This window comes from Anabrus simplex, chromosome 1, assembly GCF_040414725.1.
Source record: "Anabrus simplex isolate iqAnaSimp1 chromosome 1, ASM4041472v1, whole genome shotgun sequence".
In the NCBI taxonomy this organism is placed as follows: domain Eukaryota; kingdom Metazoa; phylum Arthropoda; class Insecta; order Orthoptera; family Tettigoniidae; genus Anabrus; species Anabrus simplex.
In genome coordinates, this window is record NC_090265.1 from 513635736 (window position 1) to 513660906 (window position 25171).

The 25171-nt window shown below is 38.4% G+C and overlaps 1 protein-coding gene across 1 annotated transcript in view; it reads left to right on the plus strand.

Moving 5' to 3' along the window:
• Positions 1-25171, plus strand: part of LOC136875368 (dynein beta chain, ciliary) — a 782313-nt gene that overhangs the window by 276809 nt on the left and 480333 nt on the right. The window contains exon 18 of the mRNA XM_067148948.2: positions 11073-11262. Coding sequence (XP_067005049.2) covers positions 11073-11262 — 190 coding nt within the window. The remainder of the gene's footprint in view (positions 1-11072; positions 11263-25171) is intronic.

Consider the following 25171-nt stretch of genomic DNA (forward strand, 5'->3'; position numbering starts at 1 on the left):
GAATGATTGGTCCCCGTATCACCTTAAACGTTATCCTATACCAGACAAATACCATGATGAGGTTAGAGAAATTATACGAGCCATGGAAACACAGGGAATCATCACCAAAGCAACTACACCATTCTTAAATTCTGTTACCATCGTGCGTAAACCGAATGGATCACTTTGACTGTGTTTGGATGCTAGACAGTTAAATGCCAGACTTATTCCAGAATATGACCAAGTTACACCAATTAAGGAGCTAATTAGGAAGTTCAAGGAAATGTCATACTTTTCCGGTATCGATTTTATTTCTTCCTATCACCATATCTTATTGGATGAAAAATCAAGACTGTTTACAGGTTTCCTATTTGACCAACAAACCTATGTCTTCATGAGACTTCCTTTTGGCGTTAAGATATCATGATCTGCAATAATCAGGGCATTAGATGGAATCTAACAGAAGTTAAGAGTAAGACTGTCCGTTCTGTGGATGATGTCATAATGCATAGCCAAACTATTGAAGAACACATGGATAACCTGGAGAAACTGCTAATGAATGTCAAGGACACTGGATTTAAAATGAATCTTCAGAAATCTAAGTTCTGTCAGTTGGAAATCTTATTCTTGGAACATATTGTGGATGGAAATGGAATTAGACCAAATCCTGTAAAGTTACAAGCTATTTGGAATTTCCCTAAGCCATGAAGGATCAAACGTGAGACAATTTCTTGGTTTTTGTCAGTTTTTCTTTGAACATTGCCCAGACTATACCAGAATCGTAGCTCCTTTGCAGAACCTCTTGCAGAAGAACAATCATTGGTGTTGGAATGAAGAATGTTCTGAAGCGTTCCAGAAGACCAAGCAGTTGCTCAGTGATTACATTAAGTTAGGCTACCCAGACTTTAATGGGAATTTTATTATCCAGACTGATGCTTCTATCATGGGGATAGGTGCTGTACTATACCAAGGAGATCCGAACGACAGTACAAAAAAAACTACTTAGCCTTTTATAGTAGGAAGTTGAAAGGTCATGAAACTCATTATAATACCACAGAGTTGGAATTGCTGTCGATAGTTAATGCCCTGCAACACTGGCGGAAAATTGTCTACGGCTGCCCCATAGTCTTGAGAACAGACCATCAAGCCCTGACTTTCATGATGAAAACTTTGTGTGCTATTGAGAGGATATCATGTTGGTCATTATTCATCCAACATTTTGACATCGTCGAAATTGAGTACTGACGTGGTCGAGACAATGTAATTGCAGATGTATTAAGTTGAACCCCGGAAGAGGATGTGGCTCAGATATGTCAAATAGAGTTAAGTGATGAAGATAAAGAGATTCTTCATAACCTTGGATATTTACGTCAGTCTCAGCGATGAGATGGATTTACAAGGAAATTGATTAACTACTTGAGTCATAAAATTACAGTTGGTGATCCAGATTATATGGAAGTTCACAAATTCGCTCGCAATTATTTGCTCAGGGATGATATTTTGCTTAACCCATATACACCCACCCGCCCTTTGCTCTGACATTGCTAGGAATCCGCCAACTTTTTGGTATGCAACCTGGGTGTTGCAAGCTTTCGGTTAAAACAGTATAGTGGGTGATCGTCTGCGTGTATTATCATGGGACCTGTTTTATATTATTGAGAAACTCCACACTATTGCTCATGACACAAAAAGCAGAACAATACAGAAATATAACACATAAAAAATCCCTTTGAAATCTTAAATTTTTCATTAACTTATCTCACCTCGGAAGTTCTGTAGTGTGTGCCTTAATGTCCGACTCGTTGGCTGAATGGTCAGCGTACTGGCCTTCGGTTCAGAGGTTCCCAGGTTCGATTCCCGGCCGGGTCGGGGATTTTAACCTTAATTGGTTAATTCCTACGGTACGGGGGCTAGGTGTATGTGTTGTCTTCATCATCATTTCATTCTCATCACGATGTGCAGGTCGCCTACGGGAGTCAAATAGAAAGACCTGCAACTGGCGAGCCGAACCCGTCCTGGGATATCCCGGCACTAAAAGCCATATGACATTTCATTTCTTTTCATTGCCTTAATTATATGACACGAGCCCAACATTTTCCTGATTTTGAAATAAGGAAATAATAGGAAACCAATGCGACATGAGCCTAACATTTGCCTGATTTGGAAATAAGGAACTAATGGGAAACAAATCATGAGTAAGCGAATGATGAGATTCGAACCTATCTCCCAAATATGAACTTACAGCCGTACGTCTCACTCGGTGTATTATTATTATTATTATTATTATTATTATGATTATTATTATTATTATTATTATTATTATTATTATTATTATTATTATTATTATTATTAAGATTCAATGTGAAGATCAGTGGTAAAGTGTTCACATCCAGGTACCAAGATCGTAGGTTCAAACCCGGCAGTCACAATGGGATCTTGAGGAGCGTGAGAAAGTTCATTCGGTATTCCATGTCGTAAACGCGAAAGATCTCTGGTGATATATTTCATGTTCATTCAATCACAGGATCACTAATAACTTCTTCCTCACTAACACTGCTGAAATCAGAGCATAAAACATAAAATATGCACTAAATTTTGCTATTACTGAGCATTTCGTGAGAGCAAGCTACTTCCTTCTCAGCCATCTTGTCAACAACAGAATACAGATTTCTCGATCGATATTTTAATCAATTCACTTTGCCAAAGAAGCATACCAGAGTACTCTAGTGACACTTTGAGACACCAAGAACAGATTTCAATTAGAAAAGGTTCCGGAAAAAGCCAACAGATGTTACAAGTCTCCAATATGCGACCTTGCATCCCGGCATACCAGTTCGCTTGTGGAGTCCTGGTCCAGCCACTCAAGCGCATACCAGTCCACTTACGGGTGCATAGGGGTTGAATTTGTGGATGAAGAACGCCATAAATTAAGGATAGTATTTCCAACCAAGCTGCTGAAAGGAATCATTTGGTTAATGCATAAAACTATGGGACATGCTGGTATTGACATAGTTGTAGCCACGTTACAGGGAACATTTACATGGGTAAAAATGCAAGAATCTCTTAGAACAATTCTTAAGACATGTAATCTTTGTCAAAGAGAGAAGCCGAATACCCACCTACTTAAGCAGCACCCTGTACCATTATTGCCTAGTAAGCCGAGAGAATTATTTGCAATCAACCTATTCGATCCCTTACCCCGGTCGGTCAAAAGCAACAAACACCTTGTAGTAATGGTTGATGTGTTCTCCAAATTCATATCTTTGTGCGTTATCCAGAAGTCTAATGCTGAATCTGTGCTAAGATGCATTACTAGGACTGTAACACCTCAAATGTGTAAGCTTGAATTTATTCTGTCAGATCACGGGTCACAGTTCATATCTGATGAATTTCGGCACACTATACAACAACTTGGGATTAAGCATGTGTTTAATTCAATTTGCTATCCAGTTGGAAACCCTGTAGAATGAATTATGGCACACATAGCCAAGTTTTGCAGACTATATTGTGAAGATCGCCATTGGGAATGCATAAAGGTCTTACCCATTTTAATGGAGTGTCACAATAATACAATTCATGAGTCTATGGGCCAAATTCCAGCAGTGGTACATAATAATTGCTATCCATCTAGACCATGGAGTAATATTCTTCAATGTCCACCTGATGTTAGGCCGTCACAGGACAGATGTGTAGAACTAATGGTAGAACACCTAAGGAAACAAGCAAACATTCACCTTAAGAGGGAAGAAAAGAAGAGATTTCACCGATCACTAAGAGTATCTAAACTTGTATGGTCCAAAAACCAGTTATGTCTAATCCTGCAGAGCGGATATATGAAAAGTTCATGAAATTATATGTGGGTCCATTTAAGGTTCTGAAAAGCTACAACAACACGTCAGGTGAATTTGGTATAGCAAGCAATAATAGTGGTTAATATGCCAGTTACTTTCCGAACAAGGTGGCCAACCTTCCACTATACAGCAAGTCAGCAGAGTTAATCACGCGCAGTGGGCCGTACTGTGGGGCAAACCCAGAAAGCAAAGTCGTGGTAGGTACATGGGACATTGGAGAGAACAGGGAAAATAAAATATCCCCTTTTCTTTTGGAAACAACCAAAGGGTTTGAACCTATGTATTTTCAAAACTGACAACAAGATAAAGGTAAAAATGTTACACAATTTTTCTTTTTGTGATACTCAAAAGAAGCAGAAATTTTATACAAGATACAAGATCAACAAGCCCATTCAATGGGAATTCCAACTAGTGTTTAAGCACAATAGTGATCCTGACTGGAATTTCCACATGCCTTTTATTATTATTATTATTATTATTATTATTATTATTATTATTATTATTATTATTATCTTTTTTCACAATAGGAAATAACATGCTTGCATCACACTAAAGAAATGCACGAATAGATCAAAGGTCAAAATCTCAAAGGAAGGTACATAATTTTGAGGGACGAACACTGACAATAATACCTAGAGTACACATACCGAGTGAATAATATCTCAAAATTGTACAAAGGTTATCAAGGAATGACAATATGGATCCTCACAATTGAAAAAAATAGAGTAATAGTTCACATCAGCCAATTAAGAGAAGGGACCGAAGCAAAATGAACATTCGTATACATCATATTCTTTTTTGAAACAACGACTAGATCAGCACCAATGTTGACAAAAAATGATTAAACGACAAAAGTTAAAAGAAATTGGGGATTTGTGAGCCACAATTTTTTATGAATCCCATAATACCATCTCAATTAGAATCTACTCAATCGTAAAAAAAAAATCGGTGTTAAAATAAAGGACATGACTAATAAATGACAGATCAGTAACAAACATTATCAATTTTTGAGTTTTGGTCCTCCACTTCTTTCTTTAAGGATCAAAAAAGGGAAAAAAAGAATGGAAGGGGAAAGAGAAAGGATGATAAAGTCCGCGCACTCAAAGTCCTAGACAGTTCCCAGAGAATAGACACCATATTCCAACGACCTATGAGACACCCATTATCAAATTCAAAATTATGTGTCCATAGCTGAAGATACTTCTGCAACACATTGAAAATATTATAGAACTTTCAGGACTTGAAATTAATCAAAAATACTAGGTCCATGTTTCAAAGAAGATTGACTGAAAATGGAGTTTGTTATGTCAAGCCAGAAGGGCAAGACCAATAGCTGAAATATTTAAAAGTTTGTGTGCATGTCCTTTGCTCACCCACCTCCTCGTAGAAAAGCCAGTTCATAGAACAGCAGAAGTACAGACCAGGTGTACAAGGACAGATGAAGCCCTCCACACTAGAATCACCTCATATCCCAACTCGTCACAAAGAAGATCAACATGAGCTTATATAGGCAGAGAGTAGCGATCACAGAACATGTGAGAAGGCAGACGTAATACGTGACATGAGCGAAGGGAGGAGGGAGGCAAAACCATGCCCAGTAGATGAAGAGCCGGCCGGGCAAGTAGACGCACAGCTGATAAGAAGCAACACATAGCAGCAGGCGGCTCATAGAATGCAGCAGCACTGGATGACGATAAAAGTAAGGTAGGCGAAGAAAAGTAGTCTCAAATCCCACGATGTAGTTGTGAGAGTACGTGACAAACAATGCATACAAGATACAGAGTCTGGACGGACAGAATGAATTCATCTATATTTCGGCGAATTTAAAATTGTACCATATGCCAGATGAGTACGAACAGTCATAGGTAGAAACCTTATATGATGTTTATCAGGCTAAATGTAAACTCCATCAGCTAAGAAAATATGAAACTTGAAACTGCCACATGTCATATCATTCGACTTAAGGGGTGTGTGTGACAGTTTTGATAGGCCTGATGGCACGACTGTAAGAGATCAAGTGATATATCTTTGAATTAGTGTTCTTTGCATTCGTATGGATTTCACCTGTGGACTTTGTACTCTTCTAATTATTTGTTTGGTCATAATTTAAGCCATAAGACTTCATACTGGTGTCGGCGGTTGAGGAGTAAACCTGTTTGTGAGCAAAGAAAGAAAACTGAGAAAGAAATAGAAACGTGCCTCGTGAATGTGCGAGAAGCTTTGAAGACTCTGTCACTGGCTGTGTCCAACTTGGCAAACAACTAGTGTTATTATTAAATAGTGTAATGGAAAGAGAACATTTATTTTAATAATAATAACATTTTTTTATCATATCACAAGCACAACAAATATTGGATGATATTAACCCTAGAACACAAACCCTAATTTGGTAGTACATAAACACAAACCCTCGTAAAATTTACGACTATTTATTTCCATGATGATAAAAATGTAATTGCACACAAAATGTAATATAAGAAGCATGTATTAACATGTAAGTTATTTTACAGAGTGTTAACTTCTAGTTTTTCAAGTCTCTGGTGTCTTATTTACAGCAGTTAGTGCAAAGATTTGCTCTATTTTCCTTGCAATACGCGTGGTGACTTTCACTGCAGTATGTTGTCGTCATTCGCCTTTCCTGAGCAGGACAGATGTGACAAATAGTTCTCTTGCCAGTAATAACCAATCCTTTACGTTGGTAGATGAACTATCACTAAGAACACCCTGTATAATTTCTCGTAGATGTGTTTGTAAGCTCGGTGTTTCCAGTCTCTTCGCCATCCATGGTTTGGTGAGTTCTTCAATTAGACATATGAGAAAGTCTTTTCTCAGCAACTTGCAGCCACCTTGATGCTCATTATTGTTACAGTAGACAACCCACGAATTCACACATGTGCTATTCAGCATTCCATAAAATACACACAGTGGCCACCGCCTGGTTTTTCCGGCTACAACAATAGCAATTGCACATTTGATCGTGAGCATTCACTCCATACTTAGTTGCATTGTAATCCTCTACAATGTATGGTTTATGACTAGTGTCACTGATAGTAAGTTGGTCATGAGCAGTAGACAATAAAACAACTACCTTATTTGGCTTTGCTTTGAATGAAACCAGAGTTTTTTCACTGTCAAAGCAAAACATAGATGTGCCAACATTTCTGTTTCTTTTTGACAGTAGTTCTGGTGGTATATCAGGTTTATTGGTGCAAATAGTACTAATTAACATCAGTTTGTCCTTTAAAAGATCATCTGCAAGCTTTACTGAGGTAAACCAGTTATCTACTGTGACATTTTTATTTGATCCTCGTAGAGTCTTGGTCAGTTCCTTAACATAGAATTCCCCGAGAGACATCCCATCTGTCTTTGTACATTTGCCTAGGTAAGGCATGGGATTTATCACGTACTTGGTCTCTGTGTCATGGGCCATTACTATTTTGATGCCGTATTTGTTGGGCTTACTTGGGATATACATGCGGAAAGGTCATCTTCCACGAAAACCCAACAGTTGCTCATCCACTGATACAAATGGGCCTGCTTTATAGCACATTCTGCAGTTGTGAACAAACTGTTCCCAAATTTCATGTATGGGTGCAAAATAATCACTTTTCCTCCTTACCTGACCAGTTTCCTTGTCGTCAAACCGCAAGCACAATACTAGGAATTCAAACCTCTCTGCACTCATGGTGGCTTCATACCTAGTACCACACAAATCTGTATTGAACATTTCTCGGACTGACAAGTGATTTCCCCCTGTGGGTGGGGGTAGTAGAATAACACCCATTGTATCCCCTGCCTGTCGTAAGAGGCAACTAAAAGGGGCCCCAAGGGCTCTGAACTTTGGAGCGTGGGTTGGCAACCACGGGGCCCTCAGCTGAGTCCTGGCATTGCTTCCACTTACTTGTGCCAGGCTCCTCACTTACATCTATCCTATCCGATCTCCCTTGGTCAACTCTTGTTCTTTTCCGACCCCAATGCTATTAGGTTTGCGAGGGCTAGGGAGTCTTTCATTTTCACGCCCTTCTGGCCCTTGTCTTCCTTTGGCCGATATCTTCATTTTTCGAAGTGTTGGATCCCTTCCTCTCTTCTCTCTGATTAATGTTATATAGAGGATGGTTGCCTAGTTGTACTTCCTCTTAAAACAATAATCACCACCACCACCACCACCACCTGACAGGTGATTATTTTTCAAAGCTGCAGTTAGTACAAAGATTCCAAGGAGTGCCTTCACTTCTTCCATGCAAGTATGGTTTTGTCTGTGTGTTGGTGACTCATACCTCAACCTCTTTCTAATTATTTCTTCATTTGTATGGACTACTATTGTGTTTATCATACCATATGTGAAGAACAAAGAAAATGAATCCTGAGGAGTCGTTGCTTCCTTAGCGTTTCCAATAGGGGTCTGAACAAAGTGTATTATGTTTCTGCTTGAGTGCGACTTCGTGAACGACTGGCAGGTTTTGCAGGCCAGCGATGATTATTCTTTCCTTTTAGAATCTTCCTAGGGGCAATCACGATATTTACATTTCTCGGTGGGGAGTAAACATCTCGGTAGTCTTCATTTTCAGATGTTGAACTCATGGACTTCTGAGATTCAAGTCTTCTGCACTTATGGCTTCGTTGCACAGTGACAGGGGAGTCATCATGTCTCCTTGGGATTATTTCTGTATTCCGTGCTGGTATATCGTCTTCGTCTGTATCTGTCAGTGTTATGCCATCAGTCTGTACATTATCAACCTCTTCATCAGAACTAGAATCATTACACGAATCAGACTCTTCCTCTTTTTCAAAAATCAATGACACAACTTTTTCTCCGAAATTCGGGTCATCTCCTCGTATAATACTCATCTGCAACAACAATAACGGCACGCATTACTTACCGGTATGTGTATGTCAAGTTATGTGGTTCTAAATACTTATTTCATTCAGAATAGTGCTGTAATGTAACTTTGTTACAGAAGTTACCTTGCTAAGTTTAGCATACGTAGTCACAAATAGTCGTAACAGTCGAAGCAACAGTCTTTAATTTGAAATCAACAGACTCACTCTAACAATGCACGCACACTGACGAAGCTCGCGGTATTGTAGGTAGGTACTGAGTAGGACAGCAATGTGGCGTGAAAAGCCTAGCAGATAGAGCTGTGTTGCCAATTATGCTTAGAATTGACTATTTTCACCATTTTGGTCCGTATTGACTTATATACAGATTTCTATAAAATAATTTTCTGTCTTGTCAATACTTTATACACTTTATTCTATTTAATTACCGTACATGTACATGTTTTGAGAGCCTCTGCTCTCTTCCTCAGCAGTGCCAAATACTAATTATCTTAGGACTATGGTTCATTGGTATCATATTTCAATTATATATTAAAATATATGAATTTTAAATTAGTTACAATATTACTCTAAGTTTTCCTTTTGCCCATTTACATTGTCATTTGTGACATATTTTACCAGAATTTTACCAATCATCAATGATAAAATCTAATTAAATTAATCTCTCTATGTTAATTTATGTCCTTATTAATATCTGAAAATAGTAACTCTTTCTTCATCTTCTATAAAATCTATAAAATCTATCTCTACCCTGAATTATAAAATAACAAATAATAAATAGTCACTTTGTAAATTAAATTAATAAACTACATTTATGAAGTTCGTCATTTTTAAAAAATATTTCTTCTCTCTTCTTTCTGCTTTAATTTTCTAGACTTCTTATGAATCAGAAATTTTTTCCTCTTACTCTCTTCCAATTCCTTAAATAAACAAAACCAAACAAACTAAAATTTAGAGACTTTTTACAAAAAAGAAAACGACGACTCAGATATTTGGAGAATTTTCATTTAGGTCTATTTACTTCATTCCTTTAATTTATCCGCAAATTGAAATGATGTGATGTTTGTCTGAACCTAAACAATATGTCCTCCTTCCCTCCTTGTTGCTACTTTGCTAGTGGTTGCGCAATGATCTGCTCGTTGTTTCTAACCATCAAATTTCTTAAATAAACAAACTAACAACCAACCTTTAGCGACGTGTTTTTTTATGAAAAAGATGATATCTAGATGTTCAGAGAATTGTATTTCACTTACTTCAGTTCGTCTTGGTGTCAAATTTAACCCTGCTCTCAATATATACTTGTGCTAGTTTGAAAACAAACGTGTTCTACTCTCTGTTGTCAATGACCTTGTTGCGCTCGCTGCTACTAGTCGCTGTGCTGCCAGTTACGTAATGTAGGGGGTGGAGGGGAAGCGTACTTGTGGCTCGGAACTATTTCTTTCTTTCTCTCTCTTTCTTTCCTTCCTTATAAGATTGTATGCCAATTTGTACATCGCATTTTCTTCATTTAATGGTTCATTTAAGTTGTTTTCATTATTGTTTTTCTGATCAATATATATATTTATCTTCTCCAGAACATCCATTAGTTTTCCTTTTGTTGTCGTGTGCAGAATTTCCATATCTTTGTCTATTTCTGTAAAATTATGATTGTGTTCCTCCATGTGTTCGCCTATTGCTGAGAACCTCCTATGTCTTACCGCATTCACGTACTCCTTGTATCTCGTCTCTAAACTCCTCCCTGATTGTCGTAAAAATTACGAGGGTTTGTGTTCTAGGGTTAACATAGTTGTGAACTTGATGTGGCTTCTGGCAAGTGCAAGTGCAGTGTGCAATACTTCAAGGACACAATCGCCGGCTGTTATTGGAAGTAGGTCACTGGGTCAGTGAGTCGCCAAACGTCAGTCTTTCTCCACGCACCATTCAGTCGACGGACTTCTTTCGCTCGCAGACAGTCATTCTTTATATCTCAGAAAGAACCCACAGATGATAAGAGAGACTCAATGAGTAAACTACAGGTGATATTATCAATTCTTCTTCATTTTAGCAGTACATATTACATTGGAAGTAAACAGCAACAAGGAAATGAAAACACTGCATCCTGGTAATTTGGTGTACTGTTTTCTGTTGAGTTTCATGATGTGTTTGATGACCAAACTTATAAGGTATATATAACCCATTAACCATAATAGTCACTTAGTTCTTGGGTATATAAAGCAAAACCTTTGTTTTGATACATTTTTGTATCTAGAATGTGTTTCCATAATATTTGTGACTTACGTCATACTACACTTTCATTTTTACCTTTTCTGATATTTGTGCAAGTGGGAATTCTGCTTTTATACTTTGAAATATCTTGTCTCCATTCCCGAAAATATTAATGTGTGAAAATATTTGTCTTTGTAGTATCTCACTGTTTATGGATGAAATGGATTCTACACGGCCTGTGGCTCCACTTTTTGAAGTGTGCCTTGAGCTGCAGGATCCAGTACTCATGTATACTCCAAGTCTAGAAAAAGAAAATCCACGTGGCTTTTATAGCTTGGTCGAGGGTCTGTTGGCAGATATTGTGTATATGTCTCGCTTGATAAAGCGTGTTGCAAGTAAGGATGCCACCTTCCCTGGAGATGCAGAGGCAGAGGGAGAGGAAGAGGCAGCAGCAGGACCTGTAAAATCTCCATTGGCAGACTTGGCAGCAGTTCTGGCACAAGCCCCAGGCATGGGCCAAATGAGGGCTGCTATCCCAGGAGTGGTTCCAAGGGATTCGGAGGTTTCTTCTTCCTCCTCGTCCACGTCTGAGGAGGCAGGAGAGGAGACAGAACAACCGGAACCTGAGACTTACAAGGTGAGTAGTTGTGTATATCGAGAGCTACTGCAACATTCACCAGAATGGTCACTGTTTGTACAGATATAATGGAAAAGAGTCTCTGTGTATATATTGCTAACTTATTTGTCTGAATAAGCAATGCAAATTAAGTGCAATATAATATAGTAGGCGTATGGGATGTTGTAGGACATAGAATAGAATCATTGTGTTTGACATGAGTCAGTACTTCAGTATCTTTCAACATGATGTCATGGCTGGGTGACAAGGCAGGATCTGCTAATTCTGACTTATCTGATTGGTAAAATTGCATACATCTGTCATGTTCCTTGTTGCTTGTGGATACTGATCTTGAGGTCTGTCCAATGTAAAATTTACCACAAGTTCATAGAATCTTGTAGACACCAGGATGTTGTAGTTTTGGTATGTGATCTTTAGTTGATCCAATAAGATGCTTCCTCATATAGCCTCCTGGCTCTAGTTGCTAAGGTTGTAATAATGCCAGCTGTGCAGGATGTTAGTGTAATTCTGCATGGAGATACCTGTTCGTATGGGTTGGCTTCCTATATACAGTGTGGCTGAAGGTACTGTGAGGTATCTTGGAGATCAACACATCTAGGAAGGGTAACAATTCTTCAACCTCTTTCTCCATTGTGAAGCATATTGAATGATGTTGATTATTAATTTTTGGTGGAATTTACATTGAACAGATCTCAAGATCAGTATCCACACGCATCAAGGAACATGTCAAATGCATTCAGCTGAACCAACCAGATAAGTCAGCATTAGCAGATCATGCTTGCCACCCGGCTACAAAGTAATGTTTGAAGATACCGAAGTATTGGCTCTACTGAAATACAATGGTTCTAGCATTGTAAGAGCAGCAATAGATTTATGAAAACATCATCATAATTTCAATAGAGATGCAGCTTACATCCTTAGCACAGCCTGGTTCCCAGTAATGTAATTGTTTTGCTTGGAGATCAACAATAGTCTACAGTACAGAGAGCGCATGTTGATGACCAGTTCTATATTGTTCGTCAATTGTCCTGATGAAGACTGACATAAGTCAGTTGAAATGTCAATGCCTTTTATCCTTTTTTTGTCTTTCCCATATTTTGTATAATTCCTTCCTCATGGTGAATCCCAAAAAGAATATGAGTATAGTTCTTCATTCAAACTAATATTCTTCTTAATCAAGTCATGTATCTTTCTTTCTTTTCCTGCCGCTTTCTCCCACATCTGTGGGGTCGCGGGTGCCAACTGCGTAGCACATGTGGTTTTGGCCCTGTTTTACGGCCGGATGCCCTTCCTGACGCCAACCCTCTATGGAGGGATGTAAGCACTATTGCGTGTTTCTGTGGTGGTTGGTAGTGTAGTATGTTGTCTGAATATGATGAGGAGAGTGTTGGGACGGACATATACACCCAGTCCCCGAGCCAGAAGAATTAATCAGAAGCGATTAAAATCCCCGACCCGGCCGGGAATCGAACCCGGGACCCTCTGAACCGAAGGCCAGTACGCTGACCATTCAGCCAACGAGTCGGACAATCAAGTCATGTATGATATTTTAAATTAATTTTTTTCAAACAAATGATAATGCTATTAGCCTAGTTTTATTTAGGATGTACACATTATTTTATGAGTTGCATTATTATTATTATTATTATTATTATTATTATTATTATTATTATTATTATTATTATTATTGTTGTTGTTGTTGTTGTTGTTGTTGTTGTTGTTGTTGTTGTTGTTGTTGTTGTTGTTGTTGTTGTTGTTCCAGGGTATCTGTGGAACGCAGAGAGGTGAAAGAAGGTGTGGGCTTGAATGGGTCTAGGTACAATATCAAAAATTAATTTAAAACGTTAAATAAAGGTTATATTTCTTTTCAAAAAGCAAACTTAACAACTTTTCACTTAGTGAAACAACAATGACAAATTTGGGAATTAAAATAGAGAACCCCAGAATAGGGAATTTAACAATTTTGGGCTTTAAGCCCCTAGTTTACACATTTACAATTTCAAAAGTGGTATTATTTAGACAAAGATAGAAATATCCCAAATTCAAGAGCACTTTGCTCCAAAAGTTACAATCTCTAGCCTTCCAGAAGCACCCCTCACTGTTACAGAAAACTTAGAAAAGAGCTTACATGCCCTCCAACATTAACCAAATTCTAACAGCCCGCTTAAGGCAACATTACACAAAACTTAACGATCTCTGGCCTCTCTAGGCAAAATTTACAATTTAAATTTCCACAGGGCTATCAATTACCCAAACTACTGGGCCTTCATGGAAAAAGAACAGGTTAGATTACTGGCCTGAACACAAAATGAATGGATGCGTACACTTGCACTACTAGAACTTTAAAAATCCTAATTGGGCTCTCGCCCCGATGATGCAGAGGCTAATCCCAAGCTACTGAGGTGACTAGAATGGAAATTAATCTAACACTTTACAGAAAAGTTTACAAAACCATAGTCACCTAAAATTAAATTGAAGGAGAACTCAAGAGGGTAATGCACTCTCTATCCCCGATTTACAGCTTTAAGAATTTATGAAATTTTACATTAACCAAAAGAAAGTTTACATTTAGAAAACAGAAGGTTACATAATTAGAAATTTGAACCTTCGCCTCATATTAGTCTGTAGAGGTAGCTACAGAAAAATTAAGCTTGGTGGTCATTACCTTGCCTGGCGAAGAATGAGGCGTCTCGCCTCCTGTCTTAACACACACACTCTCCGAAATACGGCGATCAAAAGACAAGGTAGCCAGAACAGCCACAGTTTATATACACAAGGGGACAGTTCTAGAAGGTTCTGGACTAATCCGGACAAACCCTCTCAATTTTATTGGCAAATTCAAACATTACACCCAAAAACCAATAAGAAGCCTGTGATAGGCTGAAAAATAATTACAGAAAAATTGTTATTGGTCAGATAAAAAAACTGGCAGAATGAGAGAGAAGTGTTTCAAACCTAGAAATATATTTAAAAAATAAAAGAACATTAATTTAGTTGGGAAACATAAGAACACAAAACCTTTAAATCACTAATTCTTCCGTCTTGCACCAGAGCGCAAAACCACAGTTTTTTGTAGAGACATCTGTGGAGAAATGTCCAAACTTCTTGATGTACATCAAAACAAAACAAAACAAAACAAAACAAAACAAAACAAAACAAAACAAAACAAAACCAAACCAATCAGTTTAGGAAACTTAGAAATGACAAACTTCTCAATTATTCAGTAGTGACATCATCTGATTAATGTCGCAACTTCATGCAGTAGCAGCTTCACGTTTTGTTTGATAGTTTGATAGGCAGAGCTCATTAAGGCGCTTCTTTTGAATGAGCAGAGTTGAGGTGTACCTCCTGGTACAATTATTATTATTATTATTATTATTATTATTATTATTATTATTATTATTATTATTATTATTATTATTATTATTATTATTATTATTATTATTATTGCACAGTAAATAACACGATCCCATTTATCTTCATATATATGCATGGGTCCCCAATCATTGGTACTGCTCTTTGACTTCGTAACTGTTGGTCAAGGTGTCGGTGTGAAGCTCATCCACCCTGCTTCAAGCCATATAAAGCCTTCTTCATGTGGCAGATGAAGTCTCCCATTTTCAGCCTTTGCAACATGGCCTCAGCTTCATGGAGAAATTTGTTATCATGATTCCCCTTTCTAATGATGTATTTAAGTACTTCTCCCATCTCATTAAGTAATTCCATAAACACATTCTCGTCCAAGACACCATTGAGATAGGCTTTAGGGACATCATACTGTTCTCTGCTGCATATGTGATGGCCAAACAAAATGAATTCAATCGAGCAACTGGAGCAAAAGCTTCATGATAGGCTTCAAAACGTTGCGAGTATCCTTATGCAAAAATCCAGACTTGTCTTGACGCAAGTGTGATAAATTGATATAACTTGAAAACAATATTCTCTCACCCATAGGTAAATTATGCAAGTATCAAGCTGGAATTATTATTATTATTATTATTATTATTATTATTATTATTATTATTATTATTATTATTATTACTTGTAATGTACATCCAATTAATAGTATCATTATTAGTTTACAATCGCATTATTTGCGAGGTTATGTCTTAAAACATTTGTTGTATGTAGATATTTATATGAGTGTCCATCCGGCTCCATGGCTAAATGGTTAGCATGCTGGCCTTTGGCCACAGGGGTCCCGGGTTCTATTCCCGGTAGGGTCAGGAATTTTAACCATCGTTGGTTAATTTCGTTGGCACGAGGGCTAAGTGTATGTGTCGTCTTCATCATCATTTCATCTTCATCACGATGTGCAGGTCGCCTACGGGAGTTAAATCAGAAAAGATCTGCACCTGGCGAGCTGAACTTGTCCTCGGACACTCCCGGCACTAAAAGCCATATGCCATTTCATTTCATTCATATGAGTTTAGTTAATGTAAGAACTTGTAATTGATATTATGTAATTTATTATTACCTGTCTATATATGAACTGTGAAAGACACTGTAACATCCAGAATGTTACTGAGAAGATGAGAATTCTGTAGAATATTCTGTACATTATATCTGGGCACATATATAAAGAGGTGGTCTTGATGATAGAGACGAGAAACTGTTTGGCTGGAGTTATGGTTTAACAGGAGGTGTAACTGTGACCACGTGTTATGACATACTTGTAAGCAATCAATTAGTTTAAGATTGTGATCTCCGTGTGGTGTGTGCTCAGTGCTAGGCACTTGTTAAAGATGGCGGTTTGCTGATGTGTATTTTGTTTGTGACACCAGTGATCAGGTTATATGTATGTTTACGTGAAGCTAAGGTGAAATAAATAAGTGTACCAACTGACAGCATTTTGTGTGCGTCTTTGTGGATACATCAACTAGTGAGCGTGACGAGGACGTAAAAATTTACGAGTAAATAGGAGTGTAAGTGCAAAATGATCAAAATGAAACCAATACTAGAGAATATGTCGGTGAAACAGCTCAAAGACGAATTCACAGAGAGAAATCTTCCAATAAACGGGAGGAAGAAATGCTGCAGACGCCATTACGGGAAGACCTCGCCAAAAAGGAGAAGATGCCTAAAAGTTTTTCATCAAGTCGACAAAGATCCAGATGAAACTTTGGAAGATGAGGTAAATACGAGGTATGTTTTTTAAGTGAGGTACATTTGAAAATAAGTACACAACGAAAGGTTATTTCAAAAAAGTAAAGTTATTTTCAGAAAGTACATACTTCACTCTATTTTTCACCATAGTTGCTAAGTTTGTTCAAACACTTATCATATCTTGTAACCAATTTTAAAATACCCTCTTCATAGAAACTTGCCGCCTGATCTGATAACCAAGAGTTCACTGCCGTTTTCACATCAAATCAAATCAGTCACCACTGATCTGCATTTAGGGCAGTCGCCCAGGTGGCACACCCCCTATCTGTTATTTTCCTAGCCTTTTTTTAAATGATCACAAAGAAATTGGAAAATTATTGAACATCTCCCTTGGTAATTTATTCCAATTCCTAACTCCCCTTCCTATAAACGAATATTTGCCCCAATTTGTCCTCTTGTATTCCAACTTTATCTTCATATTGTGATCTTTCCTACTTTTAAAGACACCACTCAAACTTATTCGTCTACTGATGTCCTCCCACGCCATCTCTCCACTGACAGCTCAGAACATACCACTTAATCGACCAGCTCGTCTCCTTTTTCCCAAGTGTTCCCAGCCCAAACTTTGCAACATTTTTGTAACGCTACTCTTTTGTTGGAAATCATCCAGAACAAAACAAACAAAACAAACAGAACAAAACATCATCGTCATCATTGTAATGGTTGCAGAGGTGATGTTTGAGGTGGAGGATCTCCGGGGGGGAACTACGTTGAGAGAAGCCTCAAGAAATGTGCGATGCTGCAAGGAACAGTACTGTTTAGGAACTTGGAATGTAAGATCCATGTATCAAGGAAAGCTGGATATAGTCAAACGAGAAATGAAGAGACTGGGCATCGATATACTGGGAATAAACGAAGTGAGATGGATTGGTATGGATGAATTTGCTACAGATGAGTACATGGTCTACTATTCTGGACATGAAAATCAAAGGAAAAATGGAGTTGCCCTCATAGTTAGCAACAGGGTGCGTAACACTATAATTGGGTGCAATTTTAAAACTGATAGAATGATGTCTGTACGTTTTCAAGGCCAACCTTTTAACATCACAGTCATACAAATTTACGCACCAACCACAGAAGCTGAAGAGAAAGATATTGATCACTTCTATGAAGACTTACGAGAATTGCTACAGTTAACACCAAAGAAGGATATCATCTTCATTATTGGCGACTGGAATGCCAAAGTAGGAAATCAAACTGTAGATGGAGTAACAGGAAAATTTGGCCTTGGTACAACAAATGAAGCTGGACAGAGACTCCTAGAATTCTGTCAAGACAACTCACTGGTCATTACTAACACACTGTTTCAATTGCCCAAACGACGCCTATACACCTGGACCTCGCCAGATGCAGATGGTAAATGCCGGAATCAGACCGACTACATACTCTGTAGTCAGAGGTGGAGGAGCATTGTACAGTCATCCAAAACAAGGCCTGGGGCTGATTGTGGATCAGATCACGAGCTCTCAGTTTCCAAATTCCAGCTCAAATTAAAAAGGATTGACCGAGCCAGACCATCAAGCAGATATGACCTAAATAGCATACCTTTTGAATATACAGTAGAGGTAAGAAACAGATTTAATGAATTAGATTTAACAGATAGAGTTCCAGAAAAGCTATGGTCAGAAGTATGCTGTGTTGTTAAGAAGACAGCGGAAAAGCACATTCCCAAGAAAAAGAACAAGAAGAAGGCCAAATGGTTATCGGGTGAAGCACTACAAACGCAGAAGAAAGAAGGAATGCAAAAATCAAAGGGGAAAGATCAAAGATGTCTAAATTAAATGCAGAGTTTCAGAAACTAGCTAGAAGAGATAAGAATGCCTTTTTGAATGAACAATGCAAGGAAGTTGAGGAAAATAACAGACTGGGTAAGACAAGAGATCCTTACATAAGAATTGGAGACATCAGAGGGAAATTGCAGGCGAAGATTGGAATGATAAAAGATAAAAATGGAAAAGATCTTACTGAAGCAGAGGAGATTAGAGAAAGGTGGAGGGAATATGTAGGCAATTTGTATAGGAAAGAGCGGAATACTCCTGATGATGAAGTTACTCTGTTGTCAGAGCCAGAACCAGATATCCTAGAAAGTGAGGTCAAGTGGGCCCTAGAAAGTATTGCAAACAATAAGGCAAGTGGTTATGATGGAATCCCAGCAGAACTGTTCAAAATCCTAGGAGAGGATGCTGTGAAAGTGCTACATTCAATATGTCAGCAAATATGGAAAACCCAGCAGGGGCCAAAAGATTGGAAAAACTCAGTGTTCATCCCAATTCCAAAGAAGGGCAGTGCTAAAGAATGTTCAAACTACCGAACAATCGCACTTATATTGCATGCTAGTAAGGTTATGCTCAAGATCCTGCAAAATAGGCTTCGGCAGTATGTAGATCGAGAACTACCTGAAGAACAAGCCGGTTTCCGCAAAGGCAGAGGAACCAGAGATCAAATTGCTAATATTTGCTGGATTCTGGAGAAAGCAAGAAAATTCCAGAAAGACCTATACTTATGGTTTATTGACTATGCTCAAGCCTTTGACTTGTCGACCACAATAAATTGTGGCAAGTACTCAAGACTATGGGAGTACCAGATCATCTTATTTGCCTTATGAGAAATCTCTACTCTGATCGGGAAGCTACTAATGAAGGTGAAAGAAGAAAGTGCAAAAGCTGGACTAAGGTTGAATGTCAAGAAAACAAAGATCATGGCAACTAAACCTATCACCTCCTGGCATATAAATGGTGAAACAATGGAGGTTGTTCCTAGTTTCATCTACTTGGGCTCCAAAATAACTGCTGACGGCGATTGCAGCCATGAAATTAAGAGACGCTTGCTCCTTGGGAGGAAGGCAATGGCCAACCTTGATAACATTTTCAAGAGTAGAGATGTAACTTTAAGAACGAAGATTCGTATAGTGAAGGCTATGGTCTTTCCAGTAGCAGTGTGTACGGAAGCGAAACCTGGACAATAAGAAAGGCTGAGCGTCGAAAAATAGACGCATTTGAACTATGTTGTTGGAGAAAACTCCTTAGAGTTCCATGGACTGCAAAGAGGTCTAATAAGTCCATATTACAGGAAATCAACCCAGGCTGTTCACTGGAAGGTCAAATACTCAGACAAAAACTAAAGTACTTTGGTCATATTATGAGAAAACATGTTTCACTGGAAAAGACCTTAATGCTGGGGAAGACTGATGGTAACAGGAGAAGAGGGTGACAACAAATGAGGTGGATTGATGGCATCAAGGAAGCCATGGCTCTCAATTTAGAAAGACTTCGGAAAATAGTTCATGACAGGAAGAAATGGCGCACTTTGGTCTATGGGATCACGGAGAGTCAAAAGCGACTAAACGACTAACAACAACAACAACAACAACAACAGATGGTAATTGCTCGGTGCAAGATCAGGACTGTAGGGTGTGTGGTCTAAAACTTCCCAGCCAAAACTGTCCAATAGATCATGAGTCTGACCTGCAGTGTGAGGTCTTGCATTGTCATGGAGAAGGACAATTCCCTTTGTCAGCATGCAGCGTCTTTTGTTTTGAATCACTCTGCATAGCTTTCTCAGGGTTTGGCAGAATGCTTCTGCATTGATAGTGGTTCCTCGTTGCATGAAGTCGACCAACAAAACACCATGCCTATCCCAAAACACCGACGCCATGATTTTTCGCTGGGACAGAGTCTGTTTGGCCTTCACCGTTACAGGCGAGTGTGTGTGTCTCCATTCCATGCTCTGTTGCTTAGATTCGGGCGTGATATGCGAAACCCATGTTTCGTCTCCAGTTACGATCTGACTCAAGAAATAATACCAATATAAATGGTCCGCTATTGGACATTATAAATTTTCCAACGAACTCATTCCTGGTTGCCAGCGTTTTGCCCCGGTGTGCTAGGCTGGGCTCATCAGTTGGTACCTAGCACACCTACCACGACGCTGGCTAGTGCATACCGTGGAGGCCACTGCGTAGGCTAATTGTAGCCACCGGCAGTGCAAATGCACTATGAGAGACTATGATTCACTTCCAAAATCGCCTTCGGGTCTAGGTGTCTTGTGTTGCTGGTTAGGTTTGAGGGGGTTGAAGGTGTGGTGATAGGTCCTGTTTGAGTTTATCTTGTACCGTGTAAAGAATGCTTTCTCTCATATTCTGCACATCTGCCTTAATTGTCGAAATTCTCCCCTCAACCTGTTGTTTTATACTAGAAACCTGGGTTTCCACCTCCTCCTTGAGTTTCGAGAGATGTCCCCTTCCAGCTGGTTTACCCTACTATCAGTCTGCTCCATCTGTCCCAGTTTTGACCTGATGTCCGATATCTGCTGTGTTAATTGATTGGTGACATCACTAATTTGGGAGTTCATCTGCGAAATGTCATCTACATTTGAAATTTTTGATTCTAGGTACTGTTCTACTTTGTAAACCTGTGTGTACACTTGCGATATTTGTCCGGTTAAGACTGAATTAGCTTGAGAAATTTTGTTTGAAAGTTTGTCATTTACTTTCAAAATTTGGTCTGCATTCTGTTCTGTTATGCCACAATTGAAATCTGAAATTTTGTCTGAAAGTTTGTCATTTACATTCAAAATTTGGTCTGTTAAGTTGGAATTGAGTCATGTATCAACATCCAAGATTTTGTCATTGAGTGCTTGTATCATGCTCATTAAGTTGGAACACATTTTAGTTATATTTACCTCTTCTTCCGATGACGAGTTCAGTATTTCGTCCACCTCGATAATAAACTATGCCTTTTTCGAGGAGATCTTCTCGTAATCTCATCTTCAATAATTTCTTCTTGCTGTTAATTGGAAGATTTCTCTTTGCGAGTTTGGCTTTAAGTTGTTGCATAGACTTATTTTCTAGTATCACATGCATTTTATTCTGATTCCCACTTAAACTCGTAGTCGCTCAAATATTATTCTTCAGTCCTGTCGCCACGGTAGCCAATGTTGTTACCACAGAGATGCACACACACGGTGCTGTCAATTGTGTACACTGTTTTATTTACAACTTATATATACATTATACATACACATCAATAAACCACCATTTTTGAACACTTGACTACAATGTTCTCAAACAAAACACTGTTATGATAAATAAAGAGAGTGTTACATCCAGAGACTAGAAGGAGGCCCCGGGTTCAATTCACGGCCGGGTCAGGTAATTTTACCTGTATCTGAGGGCTGGTTCAAGGTCCACTCAACCTACGTGATTACAACTGAGGAGCTATCTGATGGTGAGATGGCGGCCCCGATCTAGAGAGCCAAGAATAACGATTGTGAGGATTCGTCGTGTTGACCACACGATACCTTGTAATCTGCAGGCCTTCGGGCTGAGCAGCGGTCGCTTGCTAGGCCAAGGTCCTTCACGGCTGTTGCGCCGGGGGGAGGGTGGTTGTAATAATGCAGAATTCTATCAGACCTCTTATCCACTAGAAGACAACTGTGTGTTGGGACCAGTATTTCCTGGCGACGTTGCCGATAAGCGATAACTTACAGCCTTATGTATTTCAAATGAGAACTCATAATATGTAGGTGGTGAATAAATTGTACACTGTCTCACGACCACATTTTCAAACTGCCGATAGCAACATCTCGCAAATGCGACTGTGTTGCCAAATTGCCCATAAACCATACACATATTAAAATTGCGCATTCATGTGCAACTTACATAGGAGTTCCATTTACCTTTTAACCAGATTGGTGAACAAAATTTGGACGTGCGACAATTATGCGATTAAATGTTTAAAGTCCGATTTTTATATTGAAAATAAAGGATGCGATGATTACGCTGTGGCAACGATTATGCCAGGCAATACGGTAAACAACTTCATAGCCACACCTCATGTAATAATAATAATAATAATAATAATAATAATAATAATAATAATAATAATAATAATAATAACAACAACAACAACAACAATAATTTGAGCTCGATATTTCCATTATTTATCCATGGGTTAGAGAATTGTTTCCAAGGTATAGTAGTCCATTACACTTGCATTAATCTTACCAGAACACCTGAAGTCAGAATTAGCTGAAGGATAATTGAAAAATTATGAAATAGCAAGACCAAGATTAAATGGATTACAGAAATTAAGGATGATATTAAAGAACTAAAAATGACAATAAATGATCTTAGAAACAAAACAGATATGTGAAATGAAAATTCTTCAAGACACACACGCACACCACACAATGGACCAAGATCAATAAAAGATCTAAGAGGTGGGTGTTTTTAGTTGAAGATAGGAAGGCAGCATGTTTCAGAATGAAGAAATATTGGGGTGATAGGAAATAAAAAAATTCCTTTGTATAATTGACTAGAGTGGACCAATGTTGGCTATAAAATATAAAAAAATTAATTTTTATTATTATTAACTTTATTGACCACACTGGACCACTTGAGTTGTTCCACGTTCACTTTCATACTGTTTGGTGCTTGTAATCTGCACAGTACTTTTTCATTTATTCCAATCGTAATTTTCTCACTTGGTCTGAAATTGCTATAAGCCTTGTAAGTGCCATTTCTGCTTAAGGAGGGTATTAATTTTTTTTTTCTCTGCATCTGACATCCTGAGTCCAGCTGCTTTGAGATCTTGCTGAATTTCATGGATCTATTGTCCTGCTGTCTTCTTTCCAAGATTTCTCATCCCTAGTTGTCATAAAATCCAGTTTCCTGGTAGTCACATGGTGTGAAAGAATACAAGATTCTTTTCTTCTTCGTTGTGCTGGTGATTGTGTCTGTCTCTCAATAGACAGTTTCATTAGGAAGAATTTTCTAGAGTCCTACGACGTGGTATTTTTTATTTGTACAAGTTCTGATTATTCTTCTTTCAGTTTTGTGGAGCTGATCAGTTCTTCTTCGATTTTTTAAATTTGGAATAGGATTTTACAAGCATAAGTGGATTACAGGAGAGTTACAGTTGTATAGTATAGGATCTTTGTGTCTATTGGCAGGTATTTCTTATTATATGTTGACTAGGTTAGAAATTGGGCTTTCTTCATTTTGTTTGCTCAAGTTATCCTTGTTTCTTTCTTGTTTAAGTTGTGTGTGATGATTTCAATTATAAAACTATGTTCATTTTGTAATCATTTGTGAAGACTTTATTTAAGCTCAGGGTTTCATGGGAATGATCTCACTTTTCTTGAAGTGTATTTGTAATCCTATTTTTAGTGTGATTTTTTTTTGGAGACGGGTGATTTGGGTACAAACTTCTTCCAAGGCAAGGGCTAAGAGCATTAAATCATCCGCAAATCTCAGGCAGTTTGTTCTCATCGAGGGTTTTGCTCCAATTTTTATTTTAGGTGGATTTTTCTTTTGCCAAAGTAATGTAATTGAGAGCCATATTGAAAAGCGTTGGAGATCATCCCTCTTTTTTAATTTTTAGAATTTGCTTTACGTTGCACCAACACAGATATATCTTATGGCGTCGATGGGACAGGAAATGCCTAGGAGTGGGAAGGAAATGGCCATGGCCTTAAGTAAGGTACAGCCGCAGCGTTTGCCTGGTGTGAAAATGGGAAACCACAGAAAACTATCTTCAGGGCTGTCGACAGTGGCATTCAAACCCATTATCTGCCGGATGCAAGCTCACAGCTGCACGTCCCTAACCGCACGGCCAACTCGCCTGGTAAATCAGTCACGTTGTTTGAAGCCAGTTTTTAATTGGGAAAGATTTTGACACTTCTACACTGAACTTTACCTGGGAATTCATGTTGGTTAAAGTTGGTTTGATGATTTTTATTAATTTGGGATGAAGATCGTATGATCTGAGGATTCTTAAGGGCATGGGTCTATGCTTTATTGCAATCTATGAATGAGATAAAGAACTGCTTATTTCTGCACTTGTAATACTCCATTATTAGTTTCAGGCCGAGAATTCGGTCTGGGCAGCTTCTGTAGGGGCAAAATCCTCTTTGCTATTCTCCATGTTTTTGTTCCAGTGTGTTTCTGATATACTGTAGTAAATTATGCAAGGAAAAATTTTGTATGTGCAATCCAGAAAGGTTATTCCTCTGTAATTATGTGGGATAATTTTATCATCTCCTTTTGTAAATAATGGATGCATTATTCCTATGGTCCAGTGCTCTGGAATTTTCTCCGTTATCCACATTTTTACTAGCTGTTAATGGAGATTTATGATTGCAAATTTTCTGGTGTTTTTCCAGATTTCTGCACAGACTAGGTGTTCTAGTTCTTTACTTGAGAGTTCTACTTCATTGTTGGTTGGAGGATCTATTAGATCTGTGGTTGTTAAAATGGGTGTATCGGTGTTTACTTGAAATGCTTCTAGTCAGGCATTGCAATTTAGAAGTTTGTTGAGTGTGTCTGCAAGCATCTCTACATTTTCTTGGTTAATACGGACTAACTTTCCTGGTTTTTTTTGTTTTTTTGTTTGTTTTGCTATTTACTTTACGTTGCACTGACAGAGATAGGTCTTATGGCGACGATGGGATGGGAAAGGCCTAGGAGTTGGAAGGAAGCGGCCGTGGCCTTAAT